The sequence below is a fragment of the Oryzias melastigma genome, linkage group LG17 (genome assembly GCF_002922805.2).
Source record: "Oryzias melastigma strain HK-1 linkage group LG17, ASM292280v2, whole genome shotgun sequence".
NCBI classification, from domain to species: Eukaryota; Metazoa; Chordata; class Actinopteri; order Beloniformes; family Adrianichthyidae; genus Oryzias; species Oryzias melastigma.
The window spans coordinates 28884697-28899901 of NC_050528.1; the positions used below are offsets into that span (position 1 = coordinate 28884697).

The 15205-nt window shown below is 40.1% G+C and overlaps 1 protein-coding gene across 4 annotated transcripts in view; it reads right to left on the bottom strand.

The window, feature by feature from the left end:
- gnal (guanine nucleotide binding protein (G protein), alpha activating activity polypeptide, olfactory type) overlaps positions 1–15205 on the bottom strand; it is a 62613-nt gene that overhangs the window by 23380 nt on the left and 24028 nt on the right. For all 4 annotated transcript variants that reach the window (XM_024281664.2, XM_024281674.2, XM_024281681.2 and 1 more), the window contains exon 5: positions 8879–8976. In XM_024281664.2, the coding sequence (XP_024137432.1) occupies positions 8879–8976 (98 nt within the window). The remainder of the gene's footprint in view (positions 1–8878; positions 8977–15205) is intronic.

Consider the following 15205-nt stretch of genomic DNA (forward strand, 5'->3'; position numbering starts at 1 on the left):
CCAATATTAGCATGTTGCTAAAATATTAGATAAACTTGAATTAATTTGAAAACTGATGAAAATATAGCCCATGAATATATTTAAGGCTCGACACCTGAAACAAAGGAACTACTTTTCACAAAAGACTAAGTTTTGGTCTCACTGGATAAAATTTTTTAAAAAGCACTTTTTTTGGTGCTGAACACTCACAATTTTGTCCAACTTTACTACACTCCGATTGCATATAGTATAATGTAACGACTAGTTGACTATTAAATTAGTCGTCGACTATTTTAATAGTCGATTAGTCGACTAACCGTGGCAGCCCTAATCCATACCAGACACTAAAAAAACATGATAAATTTTAACTCCTTCGCCAGGTTTCCTTAAACCCTTTAACACCGGAGTCGCGCTAGTGATGCTTAAACACAAAATCTTTATTGTACTGTGACTCTTCCAACTGTTAACATGATAATTCCAGTAGATTTTGAAGGAGAAAAGCGCCGCTTTTCTCCTTCAAAATCTACTGGAATTATCATGTCAACGGTTAAATAGTTACAGTAAACCAAAGAACATAAACACTGGAGCTCCGATGTAAAAGGGTTAACCTGACAGTTACGTGGAAACAGTGATTGACAAACATAAACCGACTGTCAGCAGTTCTCCTGGGGCAATTAAACGTGCGGTTCGCAGTACAGGGCAGATTTAGATTCTTTTTACCCTTTTGCCCACCTCTCAAATGGTTTAAGGTTCGGCAATGACAGTTTTCCTTTAAAACTACAGCAAATCAACAGAAAAAAATTAAAAATTTACAGAAAAGATTAACCTCTGTCCCACATTCAACGCTTAAGACTAAAAAGGTGCACAAACTTTGTCTTTCTCTCTTTGACTTAGCATGTGTTCTCATGTGCTCTGCAATGTCTTCTCTATTCTTTCAGGCCTCAAGAGATGGCAGAAGGCAACAGCAGATAAAGAAAGGCAGAGACGGAGAGGGATAGTATGAGAGGAGGAGGACTCGGTCCCACAGGGGGCTCTAACAACCTTAAGGACAGCATTTTGTGTAGATCAAATCCCACTGAGCTCCCAACAGATCCCTGCTCAGTTCATCTCAAAACCACTCCTCCTTTTTACTAAGAAATCACGCACAAAAGCACACAACTACACACTTTCAGATAAATTAAAAATACACACTTCCATAGTGCCCCTTTTGATTATTCCTCAGTCAGCTGACTTCAGGGTCATCTGATTAGAGACACAAAGGTTTTTGTTAATCTAGATTAAGGCCTTTTCAACAGGAAACTATACATGTATGTAAACGGTTTTTCAATAGTTCTGCAGGAAAATGTGTTAAAACAACAACACCAAAAGCTAAAATAAACAAGAACCGGAAATGTAAAAAGTTTAGGTCTAATAATAGAAACAGTCTAGTTCATCTTGAGAGAGAGTGCTACTGAAATTAAACAACATTAAGAGCTAAAAATCTAGTCAAGAATATGCCAGTTACCATTTTAAATATTAGATTTTCTTGGACATACACAAATATTTGACAAGTTGCTTCTGAATATTTTTAAGTGGATTTTCATAGTTTCTACAAGTCGAGTTACTTGAAGTAAAGTTGCTTATTTTGCTACTATACTTTGTGCTAACACTGCTGTTGTAAATATGTTTCAAGTATTTGAATTAAAAAAGAAATCAAAAATGAGTAGTACTACAAACATTGCCTTGAATGAATAATACATAAATAAATGTCTGAAAAGAGCGAACCCAGGGCTCAGACAGAATCAGCAACAATTATCTTTTGCTATTATACGGTGCAGACCAAATCAGCAAAACACTGAATACTGAAGCTACTTATTGGAGACATAAAAAAGCAGAAGTGACATGCAGGCAGTGTATAAATATCACTCTTTCGGGCTCTTCCGTGAACAGAAAAGGCTCCTTATTGAGGAGAGCAACTGTTGGTGGAGCGCAGCCCCTCTGTTTCTGTGGGCCCTTCAGGGGCCGGGGATGGCGTACAATGCCCACCATTCTTAGCACTTTACTGCCCCAGATGACTGTCAGTGGCCCCCAGGCTGGTGACAAGAGTCCCGTGACAAGCACTAAACCTCAGCCCCAACAACAGCCGCAGCCTGGGCCAAGAACCAGACCCATCCTGAAAAATCAGCACATACTCACAACAGTCCCACTGCAGGATTCACTCAGAACTTAGAGTTTCACCAAACTAACCGCCTGTTGGTGACGTGTGACCTTTAGCCTTATCCAGGTGAACACTGGACGGCCACATGATGATTGGAAAGTGCAGTTTACCTGACCTGTGTGCGCTGTGAGACGCATGACACTACAAATGACCATTTTTAGAGATTAAAGTTAAAAAAGAAAGAAAGAATGTCCTTGTATCTATTAGCATATAAGCTCAAACTCTACACACAGACATTGCAATTCACAACAGAAATTTGACTTCACATTTGTCTCAATGCAAAGGTAATTGTTTGGTGAGAGGCTATTGTATGACAATGAGTTTAGAAGGGAAAAGTCTCCTGACGTCCTGTTTGAAGCCGACTTCAAAACTGAAACAACTGCAGCTACCTGCAGTTCACCAAATAACCACTAGGGGCGTGTAACAAGTTTAGACACAAACTTTACAACAGAGATAAACTCAGGGTGTATGCTGGACACATTTGATTCGCTTACAGTGAACCAGAGCTTGCTTACACTGATAATCTGGAACACATTTTTAGTCTGAATACACTCAAGTGGCCCCCGGTCCGGCATCAGGAACCACTCTCGGACCCATCTTTGAAAGGGGTCTTGATTCGTTTCCAATTGGGCTGAACTTCAGTTCGCTCCTCAGTCTGAATAGGCTCCATGCTCGGAGTGGAACAGCTGGACCAAAATGGCCACTGTAGCCAGGCATTATGGGATGTAAACAAAGTAGGAAACAACTTTTCAACTCAGACTGTTTTCCAGACAATCTGCCTGTCAAACACTTTACAGTGTACGTTCATAGCAGTGGATTCCTCATAACCGTCTTGCAGCATGCCTCCGTTGTACCAAAGTAGCAGTAAAAAGTGTTGTAGCCGACGTTTGAATCAGTAAACTATTCGGATAAGGATCGCAAAGATTAGGACTTCCATTATTCTTTCTCTTCTTACTTTGCCCCGCCCTCGAAATACCTGACCAATGACTGAAGAGAGCTTTAGTCATGTGATTTTGCTTATAAGCTTTGGTTTGGAACAGAAATGTCTGGTAGACGGCAGTCTGAATACAAACCAATGCAAAGTTAAGGAGTCGGTCTGAACCAACAGACTAGTCCAATACAGTCTGAATACACCATTACCCAGCTCCAAGACAAGTTTTCATCTCTATGATTAGATGCAACATCCATGAAACTGATTGTTGGATGGTTTTCCATAAAGCTGATTATTTTAAGTCATACTGGTGATCAAATCAGTCTAAATTTGAAACAGGATGCCCCACAACAGCTTTGAGCCTCGCTAGTCCCATCTTTTTGCTAATAAACCTGTCAATATTTATTGAAATATTATTCTTCCTATAACAAAAATAAAATATTTTGGCCCAAATGTATGGAGGAGGCTTTGGTGACCAGAAAAATAGTCTTTCAATAATGACATTTTAAAGGGCCCATACCATGATCAACTTTCATAGACTTTTTCAGCGTACTATACTGTTCATTCTTCACTATAAATCACTCCAAAACAGTATTTTGATCCATTCACACATTTCTGAGTATTCCTCTAAAAACCTGCGTTCTGACCACCCAAACCCACGAAAACGAGCGGGAACAGCCCCACAGAGTGAGAACAGCCCCTTCTGGGAATAGTCTGCACTGCCAAAGACAATCCCACTTTCTCCGCAGTCCTTAGCAAAACACTTATTGTAACCCTTGTGCTATCCTAGGCATGTTTACATTAAAAGTGGGGTCATCTGGACCCCATAAGAGAGCACAAGGGTTAAATGCACAATACTGTATGTCTTCCAATTGTGTCCCGTCTCCAATAGCCACCGGGTCTAGCAGGTGTACGTTACTGTTAGACGCGGTCTCTATGGTGACCGGGCACAGTCATGCAGACGCCGGGTGTCTGTGTTGTGTAGCGATGGCATCGTGCGGTGGCAAATGCCAAAGAACTTTCTGGTGAGGAATCTGCACAACATTTGCGGTGGATCCTAGATGTATTCAAGAATGGCATAAGTAGACAGGCGATATTGAGAAGACTGCTGTAGCAAAAACACAAGCGGTTTCTTGGTGGAGGTACAAAGACGAAACGGTGCGCGTTTCCAGGAAAATGATCCACATGAAAGCAAAGAGGATTTTTAATACGGTGATCGACGAAAGAAAACAGAAACGTTCACAGCCAGTGATAATCAGAACATAATATAATGTTTTCATCATTTCAATGACTCCTGAAATGTTCATCTGGTGTTGTCAGGATTTTGTGACCAAATTTCACTACAAGATGAATCTATTAACCATCATCGTTTTGTTTGTAATGGAAGTAATATTGGTCTCCTACAGACGCCTGGCCGGCTGTCACATTTTTTTTGGCTATCCAAAAATTTGGATCTTTGTTTTCTGGTGAAACGCCGGCTCTAGGATGAGGTCATAAAATGGGCGGCACCCACAAGGAAAAGGCGGAGCCTCAGAGATCAAGTTGTCTTACTTCCGGGTAGGAAAAGAGCTAATGATATTTAATAATAATAATAATAATGTTTCAGAAATAATTTGTTCTTTTGTGTGCCAACGATCATATATCATCATAGATATAGATATAGTTTCCTCTGAAAGGCTTAAGAAAAGAACGATATAGGCCCTTCAACAAAATTAAATAAGATTTCAAAAACAATCCTGCAGCATTTAAGTCAGGTCTCTCTCTAAGCCTGCTCCTAAATCTGACCCCAAATCCTCTCCGTTTCCTTCCTAGGCCTCACACCTCAGCGGTGTACAATCCTGCCCGACTCCATCAACAGCTTTCCTGTGGTCCATTCTGCTGCTGCTGCTGCAGCTGGCATCCCAGCCATAGCATACTTTCATGAGGGAAATTCCATGGACCAATCCTGGGAGCTCAGATTATGCGTGTGAAGAAGTGTTTGATTTTGCCGTTGACACATCCAAGGCATTGCAATGGAACGAGCCTGCCACAGCTGAAAATAGCTTATAATCAATCAACTGACAGACACATATCTGTGCTCTTAAAACGTATAAATGTGCAATGCAGAGGGCAGATCAATGGGTGACAGGATTCCAAAAGCATCGATATGAACATGCTCTTTGGCATAACAAGCTCTCGCCATTGGCCAGTACTTATTTCCTGTGCCTCTCTCCAATGGGCCAGCCAGTGTTAGGCCGGCTGGAAAAATATCTGCAGTGGAGCAAGGTCTGTGAAGGACAACCCCGACCAAATGGCAGAGGTATATCATTTGATTCTACCACAGATAAGAGCAATATGCATTTCACTATTTAACACATTTTCTTCACTGTGTGGAGCTTTTGTGGTTTTATAAGAACTTGTTAGCTTACAACACAGCGGCTGCCCATCTGTTCAACATGTACACCCCGACTAATCTTGATTTGCTAAGTGACTGAAATAATTTATATTCACAATCCTAAAAACAAGAACGGAAGGCATCCTACAGCAGAGGAAGAGCAAACAAAATGAAACCAAGCTCAGACCAATGACAGAAACTCCAGTTCAAAACGCATGTGTGTTAACAAAGCGTCCAACATGACAAACTGCGTTTACCTCTAACCCAGTCGGCAGCTGAAGCCGTCTGTTTTCAGTTAGTGTAGGTGATCGGTCATAACAACAATACGTGTGTTTGTGTGGTCACTGACACACAGACAGGTCTGCTGCCAGGTAGGACAGAGGAGCTGCGAATGCCCTCCATCCACACGGTTCACTCGCAGGTTAAAGCCGAGAGGGGAAGTGAGTGATCGGCCACAGTCCGACTCTCCCGGGTTTCAGTCTGAACCCTTTAAGCCCCTGCAGGAGCATTGCTGGGGCCTTCAACCATCAGCAAGACAACCAGTCATTTCCTTTCCTAAATTTTTAGATGTTTTTTTCCTGTTGTTTTCTGTTCACACATGAAGTTTTGCGGTTGGCGACACAGCTTTAACAACTGTCATTTAACTCTTTAACACCTGAGACGTCGTCAGTGACGCTCAAACACAAAATCTTTAACATACTGTAACTATTTGACCGTTAACACGATAATTCCAGTAGATTCTGAAGGAGAAAAGCGGCTCGTGAGCCGCTTTTCTCCTTCAGAATCTACTGGAATTACGATAATCGTGTTCACAATTAAAAAATTACAGTAAAAGTGTTAAACAACTCCAACATCAATTTAAGTATTCTTTAAAGTCCCACTTTGACCCTCTTTTTATCTATTTTCAAAGTGTTCCCAATGATCATGTTTTTACGCAAACTTGTTGTGTTCTCAAGAACATGGTTTCTGCAGAGCGGCTGGAGTTCATCAGAAAGTCATTTCTGACTTGTGGGTGGGGCTGTTTGTATGGAGCAACCCCACCCCCCCTTCCCGTCCCGAAGATATTGTTTAGTAGTACATAGACATGAACAAATGTTCAATAAACTTGTTCAGTAGACACAGACAATGGACCAAAGATATAGATAGTGGATGCAAAAACATATTTTTGGCACAAATGGAACTCCATACAGCCCAGTCTCAGCCAGACTCCGCCTTCATTGACCTCAAGGTAAATCGAGATTGAGAACCCTGGTTTAGATGTTCTACCACTAGCTTAAAACCATCACACCACCAAGCTAACATTAGCGCTGCAACAAAAATGGCGAGCAATATCAGCTGGACATCCAGATTTCAGCTCAGACAAGGTAGACAAAGACGTTCATGGATCTATTTTTCTGTAAGGTGGATGATGTAGAATGGAGCGGAGCAGGAAGACTTTGTGTATTTTCTATGTCATCAATAAGTTCTTTTTCCAATTGATTTTTTATGTCTGCTTCTGATTCACAACATATTGGATAAAGAAATACTCAGAAATGCCATTTTTAGCCTAATTTTCTTCATACATGTCCTCCATCATGAAAAACATTATACAAGAACATGTTAAAAACACCCCCCCAAAAAAACAAACTTTTTTTCATTGAAGTGGGCCTTTAACTCGAGTGCAACGGTAACTATTTGAATCTAAAGATATCTGAGCCAGTCCAATATTTCAGCTTAGTTTCTAAGAAAGCTGAGAAATATATATTTTTTCCAATGGTTCCATCATAAACAAAGCTTCAGGTTACAAATGGGTTTTTAGAAAAGGCAACTTCATAATGCTAAAGCATATAATCAGAATCTTTTCCTGTCCATAATTTATGCACCAAAAACCACAACTGGATACCAGGTATACTTTCTAAATAAATAGATGTCAAAGAGTAACTAAGACAAAAAAATTAAAATGAGAAATTACTATAATTTTATTTTTTTAAGTGGAGGTCTAACTTGAACTATTGAAAGAAAAGCAGCTTAGTTCAAAAGCAGGCAGGGAACTCACCTTTGAACCGTTACTACTCAATTGAAATACTCCATGCTTTTCATTGTCTTCATTTTACAATGTTAATGTTTACTCATGTCACAGGACAGCTTTATTATCAGTGCACCAGCTAGCTGCTGAAGCACTGATAGTGATTTCATAATATCAACTCATAATATTAAAAACTCTTCCAGAATTCTACATATAGAAGGCAGCTGCATTCACAATTGTAACCAGGAAGTTATAAAAAAAATGTTAACTGTTTATGGTACCACTAAATTATATATTATCATACTGCAAAGCTCAGTAAATGAGAAAATCTTAATAACTTTAATAATGCACAGTGAACAGCTAAAAACAAACACAAGCTGTGGATTGTATCAGCTCCACCTTACAGATTCATGTGACTTCTCAGCCATCACCTGACTTTCTCTCCACTTTCTACGGCTGCTGCTTAAAGCGCCACAACCAGGGAGCACTCCACCAAAAGTCCATCCTCTGAAGAACTGGAAAATACTCGACAGGGCACAATCATTAAGAACCACTAATGCTCCAGATAGAAAACTCACAAATTGGCCAGCAATCAGCCGGTATCTCTTGCTGTTGATAAGGTTTGCCTTTGACCTTAATCAGAGATAAATGGAGTCAAACTTTGGGGTTTGAGGGAGCTACACTCTCAACATGTACATCCTCATGTTTACATGTGAGCTTAAAGAGGAGGCAGAAGGAGAACGTTATAACCAGGAACTCCCTTTGCATATCCAAACTTCTTTTTACAGGGCCCAACAGGGTTCAAGGTGCAGCAAAAACCTCCGTCAAGATGTGAAACCTGCCACATGATAGCGATCACATGACTCAAGAAAACCACAGCGCATATAACAAGCTAAAATCATGAGCTGCACAGGTGCTGTCCACTCTGAAAAGCTGACGAAACATTAAAAAAATGGCGTCCGCCAAAGCATTATCATTTACTCAAACCGTGGCAGAGCTTCCGGAGCGTTTTTGCATCGGTACAATCCGTCCTCAGTGTAGGATTTTAATACGGGTCAGAGCCCGCTTTGCATATTGTCATGGGGAAATGTCAAGCAGACAAACAAGAGATATAATTTTCCAAAGAACAACTAAAACCGTGGCTTGAAGTGCCACACCCAGTGTAAATATATCTTAACCGCGTACATATATGACCTGACACAAGAGAGAGCGCTCGGCTTTTACCTCCAACAGGACACAAAGAGGACAAACAAAGCAAGGACATGTAGTTAGGAGGCTGAGCTGAAAATATATAGCAGTTACCCTGCTTTCTGGATCTTATAGGGCTGTTCAAACAACTGCGTTTTGCTGCTAAGGGGTGAAATAAGAGAAAAGGAATACTTTTGAACTCACTATTGTGCGCAATCAATGAGCTGGTATTCATTGGACCTCTCGAAGCAAGCTTTAACTCCTTCATCGTCCCACAACTTCTTTGCGTGGTCGAAGAACTCCTGAAAAAGACAACAAATATTAAGACAACAATTTAAGGAAAAAAAAGCACAATTGCAACAAAAACCATAATTGAAAATGACAAATATTATTCTAAAGGATCTAGCAAGACCCTTTAGACTTCATTGTAAAAAGCATACTTTTTATTTGACAAAAATATACACGGCGACAACAGAAAGAAAACTCACAAAATACTATCAAACATGGCAGTAAAAACTCCTCAGGTACTAACAAAACTATTTTGTACCGAGTGAAAACTTGTTCCATTCTTCATTCAAATCTGCCAAACATGTCTGAACAGCAGCAGAACCGCAGTAACTGACCTGATTGCGACTGAAACAGCTGTAAAATAACCAAACACCCAAACCGAGACGAGGCCAAGTCAATACTTCCTTCGAACTTTCTTTTTCCAAAACAGGTAACTCAATCTTCTCTCATTCATATACATGACAGAACGAACGCTGTTGCGTCACAAAGCAATCAATAGTGACAAGCCTCACTGGAATTTAGCTGGAAATGAAATGCAATTACATAATTAAAGTGGGGTTTGAACTGAAAGTGATGAAGCCTCACACCATCTGAGGGTTTTTTTGGGTCCATGTCACGTTACCCTCCACTATCAAGGGCATCAAGGCAATGGGGCTTCCTGCAGACACTGCTTAATGTCTAGTATGCATTGCTCTGATTGGCTTGGCTTTTTAGAGCAACAGATATTTGGTATTAAAACATCCAAATTAAATTCACTTCCACAACAGCACCTGTAATTCAGCAACCGTTTCCCAGACCTGCATCAAACAAAGGATCACGTATTCTTACATTAATGAACAACCCGAGGAAAAAACTGTTTTTTTTTTTTAAATATCCGACTCAGAGCTCTAGCTTTTATGCAAAAGTATTTTCATAAACGACATTGACTGTATAACAAAGAGCTGGACAGAGTGAGAGTGATGTCACCCATAGAAAAATTACTTCCGGTTCCAACGACATGAAGTCAATTCAGTCGCCATTTTTCCGCGATACGGGACGACATTAGTAAGCAGTGATTGGTCCAAGTCGGTCTGAGTCAATGTTACTATGGCAACCACTCTCGCTAATTAGGAGTGAGCTTGTTGGAAAGCCACACCCCTTACACTGAAACCGGTACGGGAGAATCTGTCAAACGTTTCAAACATCCAAGGTGGGGTCAGTGGGCACCACATGCTTTTACCGAGGCCTCTGATTGGCCAGTTTATACCTTGAATTACTTACAATATAGAAAAAATATGAGAAAGAAATTAGGGTTATAAAGAACATATAAAACAAGTCATAAGAGCAAGAATGCCTATTCTAGCAAATATAATGACTGAGTAACACCTGTTTATTTCTCTAAAGAAGTCTATGGGACTTTTTCTGGGACTAGCGGGTACTTCCTGTTTGGAACGCGAGGGGGGAGGGGTCACTCTTTCCAGTTGCTGTATACCATGTGTGTCAATGTCAAGGCCCGGGGGGCTTTCAATATTCAAAATATTGAAGGTTTTTTAAGGTTTATGTTGGTTTATTCTGGAATAATATACCTCTCTGTTTTTATTCAAGTTATGTTAAAAAGTTACGGTTTTAAAGTTTAGAAATTTTTGTTTTGTTGAGTTCAATAAATGTTTATCCTGTTCGACCCAAGGTGTGTTTGGATTTTTGGCCCCCTATGTGATTGAGTTTGACACCCCTGCCGTATACAGTCTGATATCTACACAATCAAACATGCCCAAAAACTGCTACACAAATTCTTAATCCTCGATCATTCAGGCTATGTCCGAATTCCCTCCTTACTTCATAACTACTAAAAAACTATATAGTGCAGGACTATCTAGTGCCCTGGATTTTAAAAACAATTCAGATACTATGCTCACTACTTTTCTTTAAAACTTAATAAATACAAAGATTTTACAAAGACTATTTCTGAACCCACTGTGTTCTGATGATGAAAACTTGGATGGTTTTAAAAAATAATAAACTGAATACATTTTATTCACATGAAAAATAAGTTAAACGCAATGCATTGTGGTCTATATTCACTAATCTAGTGAGCTTCTGAGACATTTTTGGGCCTAATTGTAGATTTGAACATCTCTACAAAAAGTCAAAATATAGTCCACTATGTAGTGAATGGATTCAGACAATAAGAGTTTCTCACCAAGTTGAACAGATATTAAAAAACAACTTCTTCTTATGCAGAGGATCAGATGAAGTACAAAAAAAGCCTGAGAAGAAATGATGTCAAAGTATTCTGTGCCATCCTAACAAACCAAATGCAGGACTATAAGACAGCTTTTTAGTAGTAAAAAAATAACAGATAAGAAGAAAAGTGAGGAAAAACTTTGGTCAGGACTTATTGGTATGACACCCAAACTTACTAAAAATAACCCTCTATAAACTGAGTGACCCACATATTCTTAATTACTCTAACATTAACTGAATTTAGATGACAAAAAAGAAAATGTGTAGTTTTTTTTCACCCCTTAAAATCTAGAAACATCCCAGCTGTGCTCCACAAATGTGATGCTCTGAGAGGCTGAATGCTGCTGACTTCCTGTTTCTTCACAAAGGAGAGGATTATGAGAAAAAGCCGTATCATCGATAACTGACAGACATTTCCCAGGACTTTCTGTGTGCTTTAAAAAAACTGTTTGGGCCAACATCCCTGGCTGCCTCCTGTGAACGTGTCTTTCAGACCGGCTCCTCCTCTACCCTGGCACCACCACATGACTCTCTGCACTCAGCCCTAGCTCTGCACTCCGGCCGGAGAGCACAGGGGAAAAGTAGCCCCAGACCAGAGACAGAGGAAGACACGGGCTGATAAATGATCACGTGCTCCTGGAGATCTCCTCTCAGCAGATTCACTGATTAAGTTAAACATGGAAGAAAATCCACTAATCAAGTCTCACGAAAAGAGGACAATAGAACAAGTTCTCTCCTCTTTTTTTTAAACAAACAAATTTACTTTAAGGACCAGCCAGGTGAAGTGTAAACACTATAATTCCATCATATGAAATAGTACGCAAAAGTACAATACCCTTTAAACACGCACAGTTTGGTTTACTGCAGCACAGCATTCCTGATCCGAACTCTGGATCAAGAAATAAATGGGGCCATATTTGCTTTCTTCCCCATAGTTTCTCCTACGTCAGTTGCACTTCAGCTTCAAAACCTCCCATTTCAACAAATACCAGCTTCAGCATCAACGATAAGACTGGTTTAGCCAACAGTTGAGAAAGTCTGGTAGATTGTCAAAAGAGCTGACGTTGGAGGTCCTAAAGAAGGGCCTGACTTGGAAGGCGGGGGCCCGACACAGCGAGGCTGAGAAGCAGAGGGCAGAAGGAGAAGAGAGCTGGATGGGGGAGCAATCCTCAAGGCTCTTTTCCATAGAGGCGTGTGACACTGGGCCTTTGAATGAACACAGTGTGTGTTGCACTGCCCTAAAGAGGAACTGATATCACAGAAACACACCAGGAGGGAAATTGCTTTAATGCAACTTTCTCTGTTTGTTTGTCTTAACTCTTTCCTGTGTGTTTTTTTGCTGCATTTCAGCCCAACTTACATCCCTCACTACAACTCTACATTAGTTTCATCACTTGTGATTGAATCCAATATCTATAAAAGCCTCCATCCAACACAGTCCAGCTAATGCAGGGGTGTCAAAACCAATCAAAACACACCGTAGATCGAGGGCCGAACCGGATAAACATTTATTAAACACAATAAAACCGTAACTTTTTAACATAATTATGAACTAGATATTTAGCATTACCTGCGATAATGCAAATGGGAATGCTGAAAGCTGAATTTGGCCGCTGAAGATGCTAGTGCTGATAGCTGAAAATGCTGGAATTGATAGCTAAATAGGCTGAAGCTAGTAGCTGAAATTACTGAAGCTAATCACTGAAAATGCTGAAGTTGATAGGCAGCTAAAATATTAGCTAAATCCCAATTTACCCCAAAAAACTAACTAAATAAATAAAAATAAATAAATAAAAACTTAGGTTAGCCAAAACAGTTAGCATGTAGCTGAAAAGAAATAGCTCAACTTCAAAATATCACAAAAAACTGACAAAAAAAGTCTAAATTAGGCTAATATTTACACACTAGCTGTTTTGGCTAACTCCAAAACAGCCTAAAAAACTAAAAAGAAGGCCTGAATTAGCCAAAACAGCTAGCGTGTAAATATTAGCCAAACTCCAAAACAGCCTAAAATTTTATTTTAAAAAAAAAGCCAGAATTAGCCAAAACAGCTAGCATGTAGCTGAAATATTAGCCAAACTCCAAATTAACCTAAACATTTTTTAGTAAATGCCAAAATGGTCAAAAAGCTAGCAGAATGCCAATTTTTAAAACTGTAACTTTTTAACATAATTTTGAATAATAAAAAGGCTGGAATATTATTCCAGAATAAATCAACTTAAACCTTAAATAACTTTAAATATTTACTCTCCATAAAAATATGTTTTGTCAAAATTATACAAGTTAGAAATAAGAGCAAGATAACATCAGGCCATTAATAACAATAAAATAAAATGACATGGAAAGTCGGACAGAATTCTCTGGAGGGCCAGATCCGGCCCCTGGGCCTAGACTTTGACACGTGAGCTTATGGCTAACATCTTCTGTCATGTTCCTCTGCATTACGTCTTACGGAGACCTTTGGACTGAAAACCCCCCACGATGGCTTCACAAACCTCCATACAAAGCAAACAAGCACAGCTAAACAACAGCTCGGCAAACTGCCACCAGGGCCTCCAATTCGAAAAGTGTGTCAGTGTGAGGCGAGAGTCACCTGCTACAAGGAGACCTGACATTCACGAGTTATTCAGCTTCATACAAACCCCATGTTAAACCGCTCCAAAACGCATCAGGGAGAGCATTCAAAAGTCTCCCATCTTTCATAGCATGGATCCAAATATGGCTCGGCCCCTCATGCCACCCCCGCCACGCCAGACATCAAGGATCCTCAAGTGATCAGTTTAAGGAAAAACAAGTATCTAAGCCTCCAAATGTTCCACACATGGAAAGCACTAACAAGGTAACAGCAAATGACTGCTGCTAAGGTTTGAAATGATCAACAAATTGGTCTGGCAGAAGATCTCAGCTCTTCAAGAAAGCGTTAAAAATAGATTCTCACGTAAACTTGCAGCAGACGGTGCTAAATAATGTTATAAACTCACTGACAAAGTTAAACCACGTGGTGAGATCTCAAAGTTCATCAGAACGGGGTGGTTAAAGGAAGAACTTCAGAAGGTTTGTCCCTGGCGCACACGCGCCTCACCAACAGTCACAGGCCGGCTTCAGCAGGCATGTTGACTATATGATGAAGTCAACATAAAGGAGAAAAGCAACATTGTGCGTGCTGGCTTATTTAAATTAGCTTCACTGGAGTTGACAGACACTGTCGAATGACTAATGCTGCTACAGCGGAGGTATTTGTTTCCATTTGCATAGATGACCGTTTGCATCGGAGCTTTCTGTTCCGTCGCTCGACTCTGATCCCCAGCTACAGTACAGGAAATGTTCCTGAAACATTCACATAGCCGAACAGAACATCACATTTAAACACAGGAATGAGATAAGAGTCAATCGCAGAAAAAGACCTAAACTAGCATGTGATTTCTGAACGTAGCTAAACTGACCGAATAGAGTGTTTAGTGATGCCTGAGATGTATGGTTATGCTTTCCTACAGTCTAACCTGAGAACAATACTTTCTAAACCTTATCAAGCTATAAACCCAATCCAAATACCCATAGATTTGCCTTTTCATTTTAATGCTCCCAAAATAACCGATCAACTTTAAATAGTTTCCTAGTTGCTTAACATTTCAACTCCGATCATCTATCTTTTCATCGAATGTAAAATCCTTCCCAGTGGTCATTTAATCATGATTATGCAGCTTTAGGTCAAAATTTTAATTAAATATGAGTTTATCAGACATTCTCCTCTGAGTAGTGGGCAGTACTGCAAGCTTTCCCTCATTTCCCATGATCCCTTTGTGTACACGTTCTCCCACTAGCTTACACCCCCTCACAGTCCCTACCTAACATTAGCATTGTAGCAAAATTGGTGAGCAATAATTGGAGCTATCCAGCCGATCAGATTTGATCTAGCTTCCAGGTCAGACGAGGGAAACAAAGACATTCATGGATCTATCTGTCTAAAAGAGGATGATCAGAATGGAGTGGAGCAGAGAGACTGTGGCCCGCCCACTATAG